We start from the raw sequence: 19,892 nt of genomic DNA, 5'->3' as shown, positions 1-19,892 counted from the left end.
TTTTGTTTTGTTTTTTTTGGGGGGGGGGGGGGGGGTTAACTGTAAAAACCACAGACACGTTTAGCAAATTATTTTCATAACTTCAAATACAAATATAAATTGTAAATTTTGAAAACTTATGCACAAATTTTGAAAATTATAAAGTTATATACAACTATTTATCTAAAAATGTAGCCAATGCATCTGGCGTTTTTTGTTTGTTTGTACAGCCATTTAAAAATACTACTATAACTAAAATGAGAGAGAGAACAATCAGTTGTCACAGTAAGATGCCCAATAAAATTATTTGCGCCAGTAAAAAAATTGTTTGTCTGACACAAGACAGAGGAGAACACCGCAGGGATAAACTCTGCAGGCCTGACAACAGGAGATGTATCACTCCTCTGGTTTTCCACCTGGAGATGGTGTTTACATTGAAATCTACCTTTGTGGCCTTCATTTGTACCCACTGACACACAAAACAAAACAATGACTACACAAGACACTAACTACACAATACAACATAACACACAAACTATAAACTCCATGCTAAACGTCATAAATCTCTCGCATCTCAAAACTCTCTCTCTCTCACTCGTTGGCTTTTTTTCCCTTTTGCACTGTAATTAGAAAATGCTTTTTTGTTTTACCGTTTATTCCACGCTAAACGTGACGATAGTATTTAAAAATATATATATATATTCAGTTTAACCTGAGTTTTTCTTTTAATATATTCATTTCTCATCATGTCCATCCTGATCACTCCCAGTGAAATTCTGAACATCTTCAGCTCTTCCACCTGTCTTTTCATAAAATGGGGCTCCACAAGATTTTTAATATATATTTTTTTGTTGGATAAACCTTTTGCAACAAAAAGAAAGTATGTAGACTTTTCATTAAGTAAAATGTATAAATTATCCTACCCAAGTAATGTAGAGTAGTAAATAGTGCATTCTTTAACTATATTTAAAGTACCTAAAGTAAGCAGTTTTTAGAATTATATGCAATACTATGTACATATGTACTATGTACATTGGATCATAATTACTGATGCATTGATGTGTGTACATATATACACATCAATGGTCCAGCTATTGATTATTTTATTATATATATATTGGAGGGTAGCTTGATATATTGCATTATTATGATGCAATTAATGTGAGGAGGCTTGTGCCAGCTCATTTCCCCCCTCGTTCATATAGTACTACATTCTGGAGAGAACTTGAAAATTATATATTGTGCAAAACAACATACGAAGTCAAAATTGAAGGGAAGGACATTATCAGTTATTTTGAAACCAAAGGAAAAAAAATTATGTACCATTGTCAATCTTTATATCTTACTAGGGAAATTCCACATACATAAATGTAAATTTTAAAACTCAACCCCATTATTGAATTTGTTTTTTACTTGAAATTGAATATTACTTAAACTCTCTTAAATTAACTTCAAATAAAAGAGGTTCATCATTGATTGAAATTCATTCAGAAATTTTCAACAAATGAACTGTCACAGATATAATTTTCAAGTACAAAGCTATTATGAAGTCTGTCACATCCCTCTTTTTTCCTTTTATTAATTATTTACCCTTCTTATTTTCATTGTAATACTTATTGTTACTCTTATTTGCCCTGTATGTTTACTGTACAAACTGAGCTGGGATGACTGACTGTTCACGTTACAATTTCAAATAAAGTTCTGAAAAAAAAGCTTTCCCCACTCTATATGTTCCCCTGGTGTATATCAAAATTAATCTGAGGTGAGAAAACATACACCAAATCGTTTTCGAATATAAAAGGACAGGTAAACTTTCGTTTCATCTTTAATACGTTGTGAAACAGGGAGTTTGGGAGTTTAAAACTCTGAGTTAACAAAGGTTTCCTCCAGCTCAGATTTCCTGTCGGACCTATTTGCAGACGGAACCGGAAGCTCCGCTAGTCACAACTTCCACACATGTGTAATTGGGGATAGAGTTGGCCTCTCGTGGTGTTCTGTGTACAGTTGTTATACCATTATTAAGTTTTACCAAACAGCAGCTGAACACGAGCGTTTAACGGCTGCTTCGACGAGATGGCGGAGATCGTTCAGCAGCGGATCGAGGACAGAATCCCTGAGCTGGAGCAGCTGGAGAGAGTGGGACTGTTCACCAAGAAAGAAGTCAAGTAAGGCAGCACCGAGCCTTTACACGCTGTGTCTTCCAGGAAAATAGCAAAAGAGGTGATGGGTGAGCCCATCACGTACTCTCGGACGCACTCTCAGAGAGGGCCTCGAACCTGTGAAATATTTAATTATTTACATTACAGGGCCGAGAAACTGCGAGAGATGAAGCTGAGAAAGTCTATTGATCATCTTCTTGTTCTCCAAAAAAAAAAAACCCCAACAAAAAACGGTTTTTACTACTGATTAAATTTTGGATGATTTAGAGAAAAAAAAATTCCCAAATAATTCCAAAATAAAGAGCAAATATAGTTAAGTGCTTAATCTGGGCAGCTGAACTTAACTTTTTGACATCTATAGTTAGCAGAAATACATGGAAGATATCGTCCTGAAGATTTAAGGAGGAAATATTGAAGATCCCTTTTGCAGATAGTTGCACATCTACATCCTTAATTAAAATCAGTGTTAGGGTTGTGAATCTCAAAGTAACTGGTGATGATCAATACATTATAGGAATATCGATACATCACCATATTTGTGTAACATCACAATAGAAATCAGCACTTGTCAGGAGAATTCCTTCTGTCTTAAACACCCCAACAAGTCATCACTTTCCAACACTTGACCTCTTCTTCAGAAGTCTCTTGGACACAGCTCTATTTTCTTTACTGGGTGTATTTATTACAGAAGCTGTAGTAGTCGGGCAAGAAGTTTGATACAGGAATGGCACAGAGAATGAAAGATCTGGTGCAGACTACGCGTTGTGCTTCTGTAGTACTCCCAGGGTGATTTGAAGCCAGGCAAAGGAAAGAAAATTAACTCAGGAAGTCCAGCGTCACAGAATATGCTACCTTGATACCACTTTTCTACTCTAGTTAGGCATCAATGCACTTTCTAGTATAACTTTCATTCACAAAATCACGCATGTTTGTTTGAGTGCTTTTTTTCTGCCATGCATGTATGGCACACTGTCTTGCCCAAGGATACATGCAGACTAAAGGAGCCAGGACTCCAACCACGGATCTTCTGACTGCTGGACAACCAGCTCTACCTCCTGAGCCACAGCTGTTGTGGGGGTTAAACTTTTATCTACTAGGAGTTATTCCCTTTACTAATAATGAGGCTAATGTTTAAATAATCTCTTTAAGCGTAAAACTAGGCTCCAGATTGCTTTAAATACAGTTTTTCTACTGTTGGATTTTTATGATGTCAGAAAGAGCAAATAATACCCAGCCCTGTACCCTCTTTCACCTGCTGTTCAATCGTCCTGTTTGCAATGAGCAGCCAATGAGCAGAAAGCTGACCTAATGGAAAGCTCTGCTTTAAATTCAGTTGATCAGTCCTATAATTTGATTTCCTGTGTGGTCTGAAGTTCAAACTGAGCATCTGAATATGGAACAAAGGTGATATAAATGACGTAGCATGGTAGCTGGTCTAAGTATTTCAGAAACTGGTAATTTACCTTGATTTTCTTATGCAGCTATCTGTAGAGATTGTTCTGAATAAGAGAAGCTATTGAGTGAGTGACAGTTCTCTGGGTGAAAATGCTCAAATAACCAGTTGTTTCAACCAAGGTATGCAGAAGAGCATCTCTGAACGCACAATATGTTGAATCTCGAAGCAGCAGAAGACCACACCAGGTGTCACTGTCAGCTAAGAACACTAAACTGAGGCTACAGTCTGCTCAAGCTCGCCATAATTGAACATTAGAAATTCAAAGAAGTGTTTGCGGGTCTGTTGACCCAGTTTGATGTAACACCATGAAAGCCCTAATCCATCCTGCCCTGTATTAACGTTTCAAGATGGCGGTGGTGTAATGGTGAAACTGAAGCTACAATTCACACGGGGTCATTTTCTTGGCACACTTTAGCCCCAACTGAGCATCGTTTAAATGCTACAGCCTGCTGACCATGTACGTTCCTTTGGGACCATAGTGTACCCATTGTTTTGGCTGCTTCCAGAAGAATAATATATACTGTGTCTCAAAGTTCAGATCTTTCCAAACCAGCTTCTTGAACATGACAGTGAGTTTACTGTATTCAAATGGCCTCCACGGTCACCAAATGTACGGGTCATGGATGTTCTCTGACAAACTGCAGCAACTATGTGATGCTATCATGTCAGTACGGGCTAAAATCTCTGAGGACTGTCTCCAGCATCTTGTTAAATCTATGCCCCAAAGACGTAAAGCAGTTCTGAGGATAAAAGGGGTCCAGTGTTAGCAAGGTGCACCTAAAAACTGCCCGTGAGTGTAAATTCAGTGTACAAAAAATGCATTTTATGCTGTATTTCCTAAAATTGACTTCGAAATGTCCCATTCTTCTTTTGTGCTTTCTTTTCTCCTAATAAAAAAACTGTTGGTCAGTATTAAAATTTCCATGTGAAAATATTCCCGTGTGTGTTTATGCAAGTCCTTCTCACTGATTCAACATTATTCTTCTGTTCTATTTTTCATTTAGATCAATAATCAAGAGAGTAACAGCCCTGGAGTACAAGCTTCACAGGCTGATCGTAAATAAGGAGGACTTCATTGCATACATTCAGGTAGGGGGCTGTGATGATACATCATGTTTCTTCTAAGTTTCAATAAATAAGTAAAGATCGTGAATCATGTTCAGAGACTCTCCTTTTGTTTATAGTATGAAATCAACGTTTTAGAGCTGATCAAGAAGAGAAGAGCAGTAAGTATCCTACATACCGAATCTGGTATTTTAAGCTCATGTGATTAAAAACTATATTTGTCAGGAAACCACACCTGAGAGTGACTCTACTATCCTTTTCATTTTCAGCACATACACTACCAGTTCAAGCGAGAGGAGATTGAGTACCCCATCATCCACAGAATAAATAGCATCTTTAAAAGAGCAACAAATAAGTGGAAGGTAGTGTAAATAGAGCATTTGTAATCTGTAATTATTATTCTGTATGGTTGTAATAATTAATTTATAACATCAGATTATTAAATTCAGCCATGTGTATCGAATATTTGTAACATTTTTAGACATTTTTTCCTCTAAATTTGTATGATATTATCTAATGTGTAACTGAGCCATTGCTGGAAAGTAATATGATGCTTTTTGTTAACAAACATGGCAAAAAAAAAAAAGTTAAAATTGTAGATTTTTACATTGGATTTAAATTTACAAAAGGAATGAAAGCCGAAAGGAGTGAAGAGTCACACGTCTTCTTTCTCCCGCAGGATGATGTGCAGCTATGGCTCTCACACGTTGCTTTCTGTAAGAAATGGGTATGTAAAGATCTCATCACTTGCCTTCAAGTCAGATAAGTCTGCTCTACACCGTGTCTTCTCATTCTTATAATGATCCCTTTCACTCATCAGGCCACCAAGAGCCAAATCAGCAAGGTGTTCTCAGCCATGCTTGCCATCCATCCTGACAAACCAGGTACAGAAGAAAGGGGGCATTACAAACACACGGCAATTTGCCGATGTTTAGTGGCTGGAAATGTGCGTTAAAATAAATTAAACCAAGGCAGGAAATCTGTGATTGCAATCTTGGAGATGACCAAGACGAATGCTGTTAATAAACACTGTTTCCGTCCCGCTTTAGCTCTGTGGATCATGGCTGCCAAGAGCGAGCTGGAGGATAGAAATTCTTCTGAGAGCGCCAGACACCTGTTTCTGAGGGCGCTGCGATTCCACCCAAATGATAAGAAAGTCTACCAGGAGGTAAAAGATGCCAAATATCTTCTTTTTATTATTGATATTTAAGGTAACCCAGACTTAAAACTTTAAGCAACAGTTTATTCATTTAAAACATGCTCGTCTAAAATTCTCCAACCACTCTGTGTTAGTATTTCCGTATGGAGCTGCTGCATTGTGAGAAACTGAGGAAGCAGAAGATTCAGCTGGAGCAGGCTCAGATGGACCTGGTGAGCGTGAAACAAAGCAAACACAAAACAGTAGGAAGTAAGCGCGTGCATATGCTGCTCGTTGTATTTAAAACTCACTGTTCACACCTTCCAGGGTGAATATGAATTTTCTCCAGAGATCCTGAGTGGTAAACTGGCTGAGGTTGTATACAAAGATGCTACAGGGAAAATCAAAGGTAAGCTTGTCAATGGTTATTCACAGGCCTGTGCAAATATGAGAAAATATAAAATAACTTAAGTGTTTATGCTGCAAATACATTTGAATATTAAGAGCAGCATAATGCTGTCGCACTCTCTCCTGTAGCCTCCAACGCACATAGGGTCTTAACTGCTCCTCAAGACCCAGATGTTAGAAAATTCCAGGTGTAACAGAGAATATTAAAAAACAAACTCTTAATGCTAAAGTGCAGTTGTGTTGTGTGTTAAGAAAACAGCTCAGCTTTTATAAATCGCCGTAAAACTAAGCACACCTGTGTACACTATATAGGGATTGTGCTTGCATGATCTTTAGGCCTGTTTAGTAAATCTGGGCTTTAAAAATAACACATTTATTGTTTAAATAAAATGCACATAATTTGTAGAGCCGTAGATTTAAACTCTTTCTGCAAACTGTTATTTATTTAGTTTTTATTTCAGTTCAAGACCACCTATATTGTCATTAAAGTGAATTCCTTTAGCAGTGGGATATGTAAAGACTAAATGGGGATAAGAATTGGCAATTGAAATCAACCCTGAGCACAGGATACCTGTTAAAAAATGCTGAAATCACAGACTTACATATGTGGAAGGACTTTTCATGGAAAAAATGTGTAAGATTTTTATTTTTAATAATAACTCCGAAACAAAAGTCCAGACACACCAGTGCACAACTTGAATGCTTTCTGGGATGTGATCATTGTTTGGCAGATCACTTTCATGTATTCTGGCGCAGTCACATTCTTAAAACTGTTCTGGGACGGCGTTCCCACTACGGCGAAGGAGGTTTTGTCTCATAATATTGAATTTATATGTCTGACCTGCTACCTGGGGAAAATTGGACCTTAGTTTAGCTAAATGTGACAACTGTCTATTAAAAATATTTATGGTGGTGAGTAAGAACAAGCCATTGGCTTTGGAAACAACCTAGCGTGTGTCTCTACTTGTGCATCTTTTCATCCTACAGAAGCAGAGTTTGTCATCTCACTTCTGAACATAGCGGCTATTTTTGACTTCACCAAAGACCTCCAGGACTCCATCCTGCAAGAGTAATTTACTTCCAAAAGGCTGTCATTTAACTCTCTTTTACATGAACTCTGAATTCCTCAACTTCCATAGTGTTACCTTTAAGCAGTAACCTCATCTCACCTCTTGTTTCCAGCTTACAGACTAACTACACAGATGACAGCTCCACGTGGGATTTCATGGCTAAGAGGGAGCTGGAGGCCCCAGGAGCAGGAGAGGAGCTCCAGACTGCCAAAGGCAGGGCCTCAGATATAAACCGCAGAGAGGAGCGCTGCTGCCAGGTCTATGAGGAGGGCGTCAAGAGTCTAAACACTGGTAGGAGCTTCCTGATACACAGAGAGAACATATATATTTCAATTTTAAAATGAATTGTTGAGACATGATTTAGACTTTGGTGATTAATTATTAATTGTAACAATCTTCATCTGCAAATGAAGTTGGTGGGTAAACTAAGAAGTACGAGAAAGACGCCACTTTGTTAGGACATCTTACCCCTTTTACGCTCAAACCTCCTTCATTTTTCATGGCACCGATTCAACAAGGTGCTGGAAAATTTCTTCTGAGATTTTAGTTCATGTTGACTTGATAGCATCACACAGCTGCTGCAGATTTGTTGGCTGCACGTCCATGAAGTTAATCTCGTGTTCACCCCCACATCCCAAAGCTGCGGTGACTGCGGAGGCCGTTTGAGTACAGCGAACTCGTCAAGTCACGTCAAGTTTATTTATAAAGCACATTTAAAAACAACCAAGGCTGACCAAAGTGCTGTACAATAAAATACAAATATAAAATACAATCGTCATGTTCAAGAAACCAGTTTGAGATGATTTAAGCTTTGTGTCACGTGCCTTGTCTTGCTGGAAGCAGCCATCAGAAGATAGATACACTGTGGTCATAAAGGGTGGTCAGCAACAATACATACGGGTGGGCTGTGGCATTTAAACAATGCTCTGTTGGTATTCAAGGGGCCAAAGTGTGCCTAGAAAACATCTCCCACACCATTATGCCAGCAGCCATAAGTGTTTGTGGATCCATGCTTTCATGTTGTTTATGTGAAATCCTCACCCTGCCATCCAAATGTCACAACAGAAATTGTGACTCAAGATTTTTCCAGTCTTCTGTTGTCCAATTATAGCGAGCCTGTGTGAACTGTAGCCTCAGCTCCCTGTTCTTAGCTGATGGGAGTGTCATCTGTGCATCAGAGATGCTCTTCTGCATCCCACATCTGTAATGACTTACTGTTGCCTTCCTGTCAGCTTAAAGAAGTCTGGTGTAGTCTCCTCTGATGTCAGAAAGACATTTTTGCCCAGAGACGTGACGCTTACTGGATATTTTCTCTTTTTCTGGCCTTTCTCTGTAAATCCTAGAGATCACTTAAATCACCTTCCTCATTCTTATGTGCAGTTTGAACTTCAGCAGGCCCTCATGAACATGTCTGCGTGCCTACATGCATTGAATTGCTGCCATATGATTGGCTGATTAGGTATTTTCTTTAATGTGCAGCTGAGCGTGTGTGTAGCTTTTTTATGTGTCAATGCACCCATATTACCAAAACAAGAATGATCTCTTCTTGTTCTCTTCTTGTTCTTTTATTTAATTTGCACATGCTGGCAGTGGGTTAAAAGCTTTAATGGAAGAATTTTATTTTGGTCAAAACTCCAAGAAGGAGCCCAGAAAGTTGTAAAATGTTATCCTTGTTCCTGCATGTATTCATTCACTGCTTCCGTTAGTATAAGAAACTGCTGCTTTGCCTCCCAGAGCCAATGTGGACCTGCTACGTGGCTTTCTTGTTGGAAAGGATGAAAAGGAAGACCAACGTCCAAGAGCTGAAAGAAAAAGTAAGTGAAAAGTCCTTAAGTTTGGCCTGAAGTTATTTCCTCCTCAGGTACGCTGAGAAATGTCAATGGCTTCAGTGTTTTCTGGAGTAAAAACAAGTGTTTGTATCACAGAGGCAGGAGAGGCTGCTGGGAGTGCTGCAGCGTGCCCATGACTGCTCGCTGTTGAAGGAGAATTACTACAAGAACTGGGTGAGATAAAGCCTCTTTTCAATGTGTGAATGGAATTTTAGGCACCCGTAAGCCTGTCTTCTCTTTATTTGAATGATGACCTGTCGGCTCTCATTTCGCTCAAACCACGTTTCGTTTTGGTCGGGTAAGAGCAGCGCCAGGCAAAGTCTGACAGGAACAGCAAAAATCTTTAAAACCTTGCAAGTCGTCTCTTCTTTCAGATATACACTAGCAGAGGTAACACGGAATGAAAATGTAATTGCACTGCACCGAAAACACAACATGTTATTGGAAAAGCAGAAACAACTGAGGCCGACAGCCAGAAGTTACTAACACACTGACGTTCAGGCAAATGAAACCAGTTCTATGATGATGAGAATCTCAATTAGAATAAAAATGTGGTAATTGTTGGCCTAGTGGTTAGAGGCTAATACCAAGCACTCTGAGTAATTTATGGGTTTGTGTGACTATTATTTAATAGCTGTATTTGTTTGTTAATTTATTTGGTGGTGCGACAAACACACATTGTCCAGCAATAATGAATAACAAAGTAAACAGAGTGCACATTTAGACCCAGCACATGGTGGCTTTATGGATATCCTGGTGGTTGTAAGCCTGTATTTTTTAAATCAATTGCTATGTTTCCTGTGTAGGATTATCAGTTTGTCTGGTAATGGGACTGAAATTGTTTAAAAAAACTGAAAATGGTGATAGTCGAAAAACTCCTTTAACATCAGGTTATATTCAAAAAGGAAACGATACCTTGCATTTTACTGATGTATGAATCAACCAACCTGATGTTGTCCACGTGACCAGCTCCAAATCTTGCTCTCATCGGGAGATGCTGAGGGAGCAGCAAGCGTTGCCATGACAGCCACGCAGCGCTACAGCCAATCAGTGACCATGTGGAGTTTGAGCCTGCAGACGCTGATGGAGCTAGGGAGCCGAGACATAGGCCGGTGTTTCCAGGACGCTCTCAAACACGTTAATCCCAAGGTACACACACACTGGACCGGGAGAGCCACGTTTGCTTTTCTGAAATCACATAATGGGGTTCAGTAATTTTCTCATCTTACACTATCATATAAACACTGTTCAGCACACTGAGTGGCAGCACCGCTTTAATTGTTGTCCTTGGAGAAAAGAGACATATGGATTCACTTACACACATACACACACTAGCCACCAGCAGTGCTGTATAAGTGGGCCATCTCCTTGGCCTAATTAGTCTCTGTTCAGTCATATTAATTTCCTCAACTGTCTTCATCTGCCTGAGCGCACATGAAGGCAGGTGAAAAACTAAATTTAATCGTGCAGATATTTGTGTATCAATTTACCTTTTTTAAAGGTAAAAGCTACCCCAGTGATGAAGCTGGGGACTGTTATGGTTTAGGGCAGGAATCTGTCACAAGTGTCAAGTGCAGAGAGAATAAAGGGAAACGGTAGACATGCATGTGTATATATTAAAAAGACATTTTGCAGGTTGATGGGGCCAATAAATATGGACCAGGAACAGCAGGTCCAGAATTAGAAACGCATGCAGACGGGTACAAGGAAAGAGGGGACAGAGAAGAAGGTGCCAACTACAGAAGAGAGCAGATAGAAATTAATATCAGTTAATCAGTTCAGTGCAGACAGGAAAAAAAAGGGAGAATATTTATGGAGGCCACGCAGCAGCCTGAGTCTGACCATTAATAATTTGAAGCCCGATTTCCATCTCGGCTCAGTTTGACCTTATAAATTAGCGTTTAGAATTTCTTATGTACTCTTCTGGTCAGTGGTGAATTAAACCTTATCTTACAATCTCTCCTATATTTCAGAGTAGTCAGAACGTTCTTCTTAATTTTTCTGTTGAACCTCCCTCATAGTTGCACAGTTCTGTACAACTATGAATACGCATGCCTCGACTGAGCCGCGGGCCTTTGTAGCAGTGAATAGAATAGCTGATTATTGTTGTGGTGGGGGTTTCATAAGTCCACGGCCCTGAGAAGGAGGATTAGTACAGCTGCTTATTATGCAAGTCTTTTCTTTTGAACAAAACACCCTGTTTGAGCATGGAGAAGTGGCACACACCTCCAGGGTTGGAGGCCTGTGTATCCAACAATGTTAAGTTTCCGCATTGAAAAGCACAGAAGTGCAGATAAATCAATGGTGAAAATGTAAGCACGTTCTTTATCCTGTCATTCTGTACTCATGCCGATTCCAGAAGGTATATTGATCCTTCCCTCCTGGCTGAGAACAGATGCTGCCTGAGTGATTATTCATTTTTAAAATCTCTGCATATAATGGCAAAACCCGGTAACTAATTCTGATCTGAGCTTTGCATGCTCTGACACGTTCACTGGAGACTGAGAAGGCCAAATCCTTTCTGGTTCCTGCTGCTTCTCAAATGTGAATATCAGCTGTAGTGTCATACCGGATGATGCATAGTGTCCCTCACTTGCTATATTTACTTTAAATGATACCAATCCCACTTACGGTACTAGAAAAGATCAGAACTGACCACCCAATTGGTAGCTGTGTTTCTTACAAGCTAGCAATGATGTGCCAGTTTAAAATTGACATTAGTGTTTAATAGAAACACTCAGTCTGATGACAGATATCCCAGGTTGGACTGTCAACACTGCTTAAGTGTTTTAACAGTGAGGCACCTCTAATACAAACTCACGATAATCCAGAAGTTCTTTTATTGACTGTTTTACGTTGTTGTTATTCATCAGTGTTAAGTCGTGAAAGTTTTGTGTCTGAACAAAATGCGTGCGCCTAATGGTTGCTTATTAATGAACAGGCGTAAGGTACATTCACATTTTTTAAGGTGGGTGAAGCTCATTCATGTAACCGCGTCTTGTCTTGACAGGAGAGTCTACCACTGTGGCAGCTGCAGTTTGAGTGGAGCAAGGCCAGCCAGAGTGCCGAGGAGACAGAAGCCATCCTCAAGGTAGTGCACCCGAATCCAGCCGTTTGAACAGCTGCAGTGTGATCTTGCTATAGCCTGCAGCATTTAGAGCAATTTATCCGCTTCATTTTTTGTGGATTTGTTTACACCGATATTTTATCGATAAGAGTTACGCTGGAAACACAGTTTTGAATTGTTAGAAATGAAATGCGCAACATAAGAAGTTAATGACAGGATAAAATATGATCCTGCACTGTAATATAAAGTACAGCAGGCAGACTGTGATCAGAAAAGGCTGAGTAAGCTAGAGATGAGATAAAGAGTAAACAATAAAAGCTAAAGCAGGCAAGATTAATAGTGTTTTTGCCTCTGAAATGAGGATATGCCTTGCAGACAGTTTGTTCTCTTGCTTGTTCCCAGAGAGGTCTGCTGTCTGCAGTCCCGGCTGTTGCCATGGAGATGAAAGAGTGCTACCTCGATTGGTCCTACTCCACTGGAGGCTACAAGAAGGCGAGGAAGACCTTTACAAGGTGAAAATCAGATAACTCTGTCTGCTCATGTAGTTTTTAATTTAGGTGATGAATGAAGCAGGAACATATAAGTTTAACGGGTCTCAAAGCACTGACCTGCAGGTGCAAAATAAACGTTCAGGATCTTTAATACCTTTTAATTAAATTGCATTTTTCTTATGTAGCTTACAGGAAAACCGCCCATTGTCCAAGGAGTTTTTCACCAGAATGATTCAAATCGAGAAGGAACAAGTACGTATATGAAGCCCAGTGACATCCTCATTCTTCTGCCTGCCACCAACTATAATGTTTATGTTGTACTGACTTCATTGATAGTTTGACACTGGAAAGATACCTTTGATGTTGCTGATAAGTGAAAACAATTAATGTGATTACAATGTTGTTTTTTCAGGAAAATCCAAAGATGAACTATCTGAGGGACTACTATGAGAGGGTGCTGCAGGAGTTCGGCACCTCCAATGAAGGTGAATTTAAATCAGGTTAAGGAGCTGGAATGAACCGGAAAGCTGGTGTTATTTATGCTTTCAGCTCAGCCAGCAAGCTCAAGTTTTAAGACGAATATTAAAGTTTGTGAGCTCATTGCTCCCCATTAATACAAACAGACCCAGGTGGATGCTGGGGTGGTGGAGGGTGTTGAGTTTATCTAGGCACAAACCCCGCTGGAACACGAGACACACAATAACTGCACGACAAAACAAGTCAAGACAGAGCTCTTTGTCTTTGTGGCCCGTGAGGGAAGTCAGCCCAGGCCTTCACCTGTCCTTAGCCAACTTCAACTGATTCCTTTGCTACAGCCCTTTTTTTATTGTCAGCAAGCAAGCAATCATTCATGAATGTGCAATTACAAATACATGTGACATTCTTAAGCAGGCATATCTGAACAACATCAGTGTCTATATTCTGTGTGTGTGGGTGTGTGTAGGTGCATGTGTGTGTGTTTACAGCTGTACCATACATAGGCATATGACCTTTCAATGAACTTAAACTGTGTATGAGGTATGCAGAAAGGCAGAAGTAAGCGTCTCGCTAAATGATAAGAACAGGAACTTGCAACAGGTCATGTCTCAGACGAACATTTAAAGGTGTGAAGTCTCGCACTTATAAGAAACAGAACGATTCTGGTTTCTAAAGCTATAATGGAAATGATAACGTCGAGGCTGCTTCCTCTCAACTCATGGTACACACGCGCACACAGAATCTTATCAGACCTAATAAGGATATGATTTTTATCAGCGTACAAATGATTATATATTTCTAAGCACAAATGACAATATAAAAAATATCAATTCCAACAGAGGGGTTGAACAGCAGGAACAGTATTTACAAATTAGAGGAAGAGATTAAAAAAGAGATCGCCAAAACGAGAGGATGTGTCTTTGTATGTTATGTGAGCACAAATCAAATACAGGTTTGGACTGAACAGCTAATCAACAGTTAGAGTTATTTGATCAGACTGAGTCAGAGGACAAGAGTAAAACACGTTCAAGAGAATCTGTATCGCTAAAGAACAAAGTTAGACGAGATGGAAAATACCGGGCCACCTCCATATTGCACCTACAGGAGCTGCTCAGCCATGGAAACCCATGGCATGAAGGTCTCGGTGCATTATGTGCCCTTGCACTTGGTGACCCAACTCACAACAACAATCACCTCAACGCACTCAGTTTGACCTATATATTAAAGGAAAAAATAAATAGTATTATGCAGAAAACAACAACAATCAAATGATCCCCTTTGAGCAAGCACTTGGCAACAGTGGGGAGGAAAAACTCCCTTGTGACAGGAAGAAACCGCTGGCAGAGCCAGGCTCAGGGAGGAAGACAGTGAGTGGCATGTTACAGTATCACACTTGTAATGCTATAAGCTCTATAGAGATGTGGCTCAATACTTCTGTCCTTGTAGTGTAAAAGTATGGATAGATACAATTAGATTAAGAACCTTTAGGTTTTTTGTTTTTTTTAAACATAACTGTTTCCTGTTTCGTTTTTCTAAAGATCTGTGGCTGCAGTACATCCGCGAGGAACTCGGACCCCTCGGTCAGCCAGAGAACTGTGGAAAGATCCACTGGAGAGCCATGAAGTTTCTGGAAGGAGAGAGTGTAGAAAGATTCATTTCCAAACATGCACTCCTTCAGACTGGACACTTATAAGTAGCAGAAAAACAAGGCTGTGAGTTCAGACAACAAATACCTTGTGGAGGTTTGTCAGCTGATGAACAAGCACGTTTCCGAGTGATTCTTCCTCCCAGTCTAATTGAAGACTGGTCCCGTGCTGAATTTCTTTCGTTCCCAGCTTTGCAGTTTCTGTTGTTTGCGGTTCATTCAAAATAAACCTGCTCGTTCCTCTTTAAAGGTTCCAGCCATGTTACAAGAACAATTCTCATTTTCACAGACTTGTTTTTTTCTTATCGATTGCAGCCGTAATTTACAACAGGTGTTCGTTTTTGTTTTAAGGTCTGTGCTGCGTTTGTTAACCCCACAGTAATGACGCCCAGAGTCATTAAATACACGTTTGTCATTTTGAGAAGGTAAATTTTAATGCTGTTATGAAGATGATATTAAAACAGTCTTTCATTCTTGGGTGTTTTCTCGGGTTATGGTCTGTCTGACGCAGTAAACTTACACAACCACTTTTTTCTTAACGAAGCAGTCATGTAACGGTAGCTCTCACTGTTCCAACACTTATAGATTGGAGCGGTTATTTTGATAAAAACATCCTTTTATCCTCTGAAGCATACTTTGCATCACACATTGTTTGCTGTTAGTATCAAGTATCACTTAATTCTCACCTTTTATGGTACAAAATGTTGCCTTTAAAGGTCACAAACCATAAATACGAAGCAGCAGCAGCAGTACTCTGTGAGGGAATAGCACATGTATGTTGAGTTCAAGGCCAACTAAAAGGGAAAAAACCCACACCTGCCAACATCAAAATATATTTACAGTGTGTAAGGACACTTTAAATTGTTACAGTTTATACAGCAATGTAGGAAAGTTATGAGGTATAACAATATTAATGGAAAAAGCTTATAAATAGATCATGTTACACATTAAAATCTAGTAGAAAATACACATGTAGACCTACAGTATCAAATTGTATCACTAGACAAAAGCATGTTTAACTGAAAATGATAAATACAGAGAGCGTGCGGGTGTTTACTCTTCACACCCTACAGGTTGTTAACATGAGGTCCACGTGGCAGTTTTGGGGGGAGCTTGAGATAAATTAATGACAGTCCTCTGTAGAAGATCTTTGAGACAAAACTACATCATCTCTGTCCTGAACTGACTTTTCATTGAATGAAAATATTAATTAAGGCAGAAAGTGGTATGTTTAATGATCCCACTACAAAAACAAGCAGAGCTGCAAATTTCTCTGTAAGTGGAGTTGAGCTACTTGGGTTTCCTGTTTCTAAAATTTGGGTGGGGTGGGGGGAAGCTAACCTGAGAAATATTAATGCAGTGAGGGGTACATTTTACTCTGCAGCTTCAGTCTGCAAAATCTGCAATAGAGTGCAAGGGGAGCCATATCAGCTCATGATGGTCTTTAAGGATTTATAACCCTTAAATTTGTGGAAACTGTTACAATTTCAGTATTTTAGCTATTAAAAGAAAAAAAAGTTAACATTTTATGAATATCAACAGACGAATTTCAACTTCAATCTATTGTAGCCTTTTAAAAATAGTTGGACGCTTATTAGAAGGCGTGTACTTCAGCACGTTTTAACCTACAAAACATGTTTAGGAAAAAAAGTTGGACCACATTTTAAAACAGTTAAAAATGAACTTAATATCTTGATGATCTTTAGTGTTTTCCACATTTCTACCACTTTTCTTATTTTAGGAATAAATACAATATATGCTTGTATGTGTTCCCCCGCCAAAAAACACAAAGAAAAACCTGAAACTATACTAACGTACCTTCCATGAACACCAAAACCGAGAACCACGACTCCTGTGAGCATTTCTAATGTACCCAAAATTCTGGTTACATCACCTCCCACATGCCAACCCCAGCCCTCCACATCACACATCTTCAGAGCTTTTTAAAGAAGATGTAGGTGAAGAGTACCAACACGCCAGCAGACAACAGCCCAATCACAAACTGGTGGATGGTGATGACGTTCTCCAAGGCGTGGATGCGCTCCTCCATCGCACTGGTGTGGATGTAGTCATAGATGGAGACCCCGATGCTCCACACCGCCCATACGGCATCCACCAGCGCCTTCATGGTGGGAGAAACCATTGAGAGGGCCGCCTGCAGCTGGACGCCCACCGCATCCGCTGCTTATTGGCCCCTGCTGCACTAAAGAGAGAGCAAGAGAAGAGGGTGACACATGGTGCAGCGAGGAGATGGCGATGTGTGGGCATAATGACTGCCTGTGAAACGGCAAATACAGTTAAAGCTCTACAGCCACGAACAGAAAACATCACACAAATCAGGTTTTAAATAAACCAAACTACTGAAAAATCTGAGGGTTTCTGTGTGGAGTTTGCATTTTCTCCACGTGCCTGTGTGGGATCTTTCTGGCTACTTGGACTTCCTCCCACAGTCCACAGACATAAAGGTGAAAGAAAGGTGTAAATGCTAGTCTATGTTTTAGCCTGCAACACAACCACCTACCTGTGGAGTGAGCTCCAGCCACACCAAGACCCTGAATTTTGTTTTGTTTAATTTATTCAGGACACCTTCAGATTTAGTTTGTGTATCTGAAAAGGAGTGGGAAGACATGCACATCCACTTGGATAAGACAAGGAAAATGGATGGATGGATAGCTGTCTGCAAGTGAAACTCTTCTGTTCAAGCGATTGAGGTACGTTAATAATTATCATGCAATTACTGTATTTTTTTAATTAATTTAATAATGATAAAGACAATTTGCTTTTTACCTTCAGAATAAACAATTGTATAATATTAATGATAATTTGTTTTTCGATATTATTGCATTCTATTGTATCCAACAGAGAACTTTAATATATTCTCCTGAGAACCAGCCTATTCATTTATGTCCTCTGTAATGGACATTTCGTCTTGGTCTCTATCTTTTGACTTATTTGAGATATCTTACTACCTCCTTGCTTTCCACTGATATCGCATGTGTTTGGGTTGCCTCTATTACCTCCAAAAAGGAAGAAAATCACAAAAAAAATATGCCCAACATGAAGTCTAAAATGAAATTGGAAAAATAAATAAAATAAAATAAAAACAAAAATAAAACAAAACTCAAAAATTTAAGGATTAAGTCGGAACCATCAACATGTTTTATGCTGATAGATAAATACCCCCTGTGCTCAAGTACACACTTTCATAATTTACTCTACCAACTCACAGCTAAAAATTAAACATTTACTGCGTGATTTTTATTTCACTGAAACAAAAGCGATGACTTTAAATTATATATTTTTTTTATTTTGCTAATGAAATAACCAGATAACGACTTTTTAACGAATGAAACTAACCCAGTTTTTAACTCTTGACACAAAAACGATCAACTACTGATATATTCCTTTTTAAACTTTCGTATCTTTTTCGCACTTTTTACTGAAAACAACGCGAACCTTACTCCAACGCGCGATGACGTCACGCACCCACTGGATTCTTGGCATTACGAGCATGACAGCGTTTGGCCTTGTGGGATCAGTAACCTCGCAAACCTCACGCCTAATCCACAGTTTGAGGGGGGACGTGTTGTTGTGTTGCGCACAAACCGCTCAGGCTGTAACACTAACGCGACGAAGACGTTTCCGAAACGGAGCCAAAACTCACCGACAAGTGTCAGATGCTACAGCGATGATGAGGCCGATGATGAACATCCGTCCTGCTGTTTCTGGAGTAATGAATTATCTTGTTTATGTGGCAAACCTGCGTGTTCTTGTCAGGAACCAAATCGGTCATTGCTGGTTGGCGAGAAGTCCACCTCGATCGGAGGCATCGCTTCCGGACCGAACCTTTAAAATTAAATAGTTATCTATTTAAATCGATAATAGCAAAACTCAATGAGGGAATGAGGCCACGGCAACAGATATATTTATTGGAGAAAGGCTCTAACACCTGAATACACCGGGTTAAAGTTATCATTGATTTTCTTATTAATAATAGCTTCTTTAGTACCGAGCGTCAGGTCATACGTTTATTTTGATAAGAAATCCTCCAATTTCCGGTGTTATTACTATGGGCTTTTGAAGTGAGGTGAAGCAGCTGACTGATGCCTTGTGAGGGCGTCACACAGGAGCGTCAGCAGCAAGACTAAAAGTGGAGCATGAGTTCAGGACCGAGTAGAACTCAACAGAACTGAATAAATGATCAGAACAGAGAGAACAATCACGCACAAACATTGAAAACTTTCACACAAGATTCAAACTCATCATTAAAAACGACACAGGGGCAAAAAGGACAAATCAGATGTACAAAGCCAGCATGAGAACAGCTGCAGCTGTACTTAAAGGGAAGTCCTCCATCAGGGCTGCAGCCTGTTTGATCCCACTTCCTGCCCTTTAATTATGGCTTCCTCTAATACACATCTCACCAAAAATCTGGGGCCATCAGTAGTAACGGAAAGAAAGACAGATACTTCCACAAGGAAATTCGGTGTGTTACAGCAGCAGCAGCAGCAGCAGCACCATAAATAATAATAATGATAACAGTGAAATTAACAATAAAACCACTATTATTGAAAGTACCACAGCCACACGTCAAAGGCCTTATGATGCAAGGGAGTGCAGTTTTTTATGCAACATTGAGAGAATAGGATTTTCAGTATAAGTGGGATTAAATAAAAAAAATAACACTGAAAATGTGCAAGAGACAATTCCAGTAAAGAGCAGTGCAAATGGCATTACCATGCACACTATAAGTCTGACAAACAACAGGAAGGAGGTTTGATATAGAGGTATGTGTGTGTGGACAGGTGTGATCACCTGTCACCACAAAAAGGAGAGCTGCTGTAAAGTTTAAAAGGGAAGGGTAGGAATGACTTCCCAGAACATTCATTATGGTAGTGGGATTGAAGAAGTTTGAGGGAGAAGTGTGTCCCGCTCCGTATTGTGCAGTAGGAGAGGGGGAGGTAGTTTGTCTGTGATGGAGAGCTGGTTGTCCAGTGACCTCTTGACCCTCACTGAGCTGCTCCAACATCTTATTAACCCTTTTCCTCGCGTCCTGTCCACTTCTCATGCAATCCATGGCACTAATGAAACCATATTTCAACTAAAAA

General features: G+C 39.7%; 1 protein-coding gene across 1 annotated transcript; it reads left to right on the top strand.

Annotated features, from left to right (window-relative positions):
- Window positions 1-1,875: 1,875 nt before the first annotated feature.
- Window positions 1,876-15,261, top strand: utp6 (UTP6 small subunit processome component). The gene is made up of 19 exons (XM_086296127.1): window positions 1,876-2,144; window positions 4,599-4,683; window positions 4,779-4,820; window positions 4,929-5,021; window positions 5,339-5,386; window positions 5,480-5,543; window positions 5,709-5,827; window positions 5,953-6,030; window positions 6,125-6,206; window positions 7,193-7,274; window positions 7,388-7,566; window positions 9,010-9,089; window positions 9,201-9,278; window positions 10,074-10,253; window positions 12,115-12,195; window positions 12,574-12,683; window positions 12,848-12,914; window positions 13,075-13,147; window positions 14,678-15,261. Exons 1-19 carry the CDS (start codon window positions 2,053-2,055, stop codon window positions 14,830-14,832), a joined length of 1,788 nt encoding a protein of 595 aa, XP_086152253.1. The 5' UTR covers window positions 1,876-2,052; the 3' UTR covers window positions 14,833-15,261.
- Window positions 15,262-19,892: the final 4,631 nt, after the last annotated feature.

This window comes from Aulonocara sp. 'chitande type north' Nkhata Bay, linkage group LG6 (genome assembly GCF_057382095.1).
Source record: "Aulonocara sp. 'chitande type north' Nkhata Bay isolate Kocher_YH1m ecotype deep benthic linkage group LG6, A_spYH_male_GT1.1, whole genome shotgun sequence".
Classification (NCBI taxonomy): Eukaryota; Metazoa; Chordata; class Actinopteri; order Cichliformes; family Cichlidae; genus Aulonocara; species Aulonocara sp. 'chitande type north' Nkhata Bay.
Note: the sequence above shows the minus strand (reverse complement) of the source record. Positions and strands in the feature narration are given on the sequence as shown.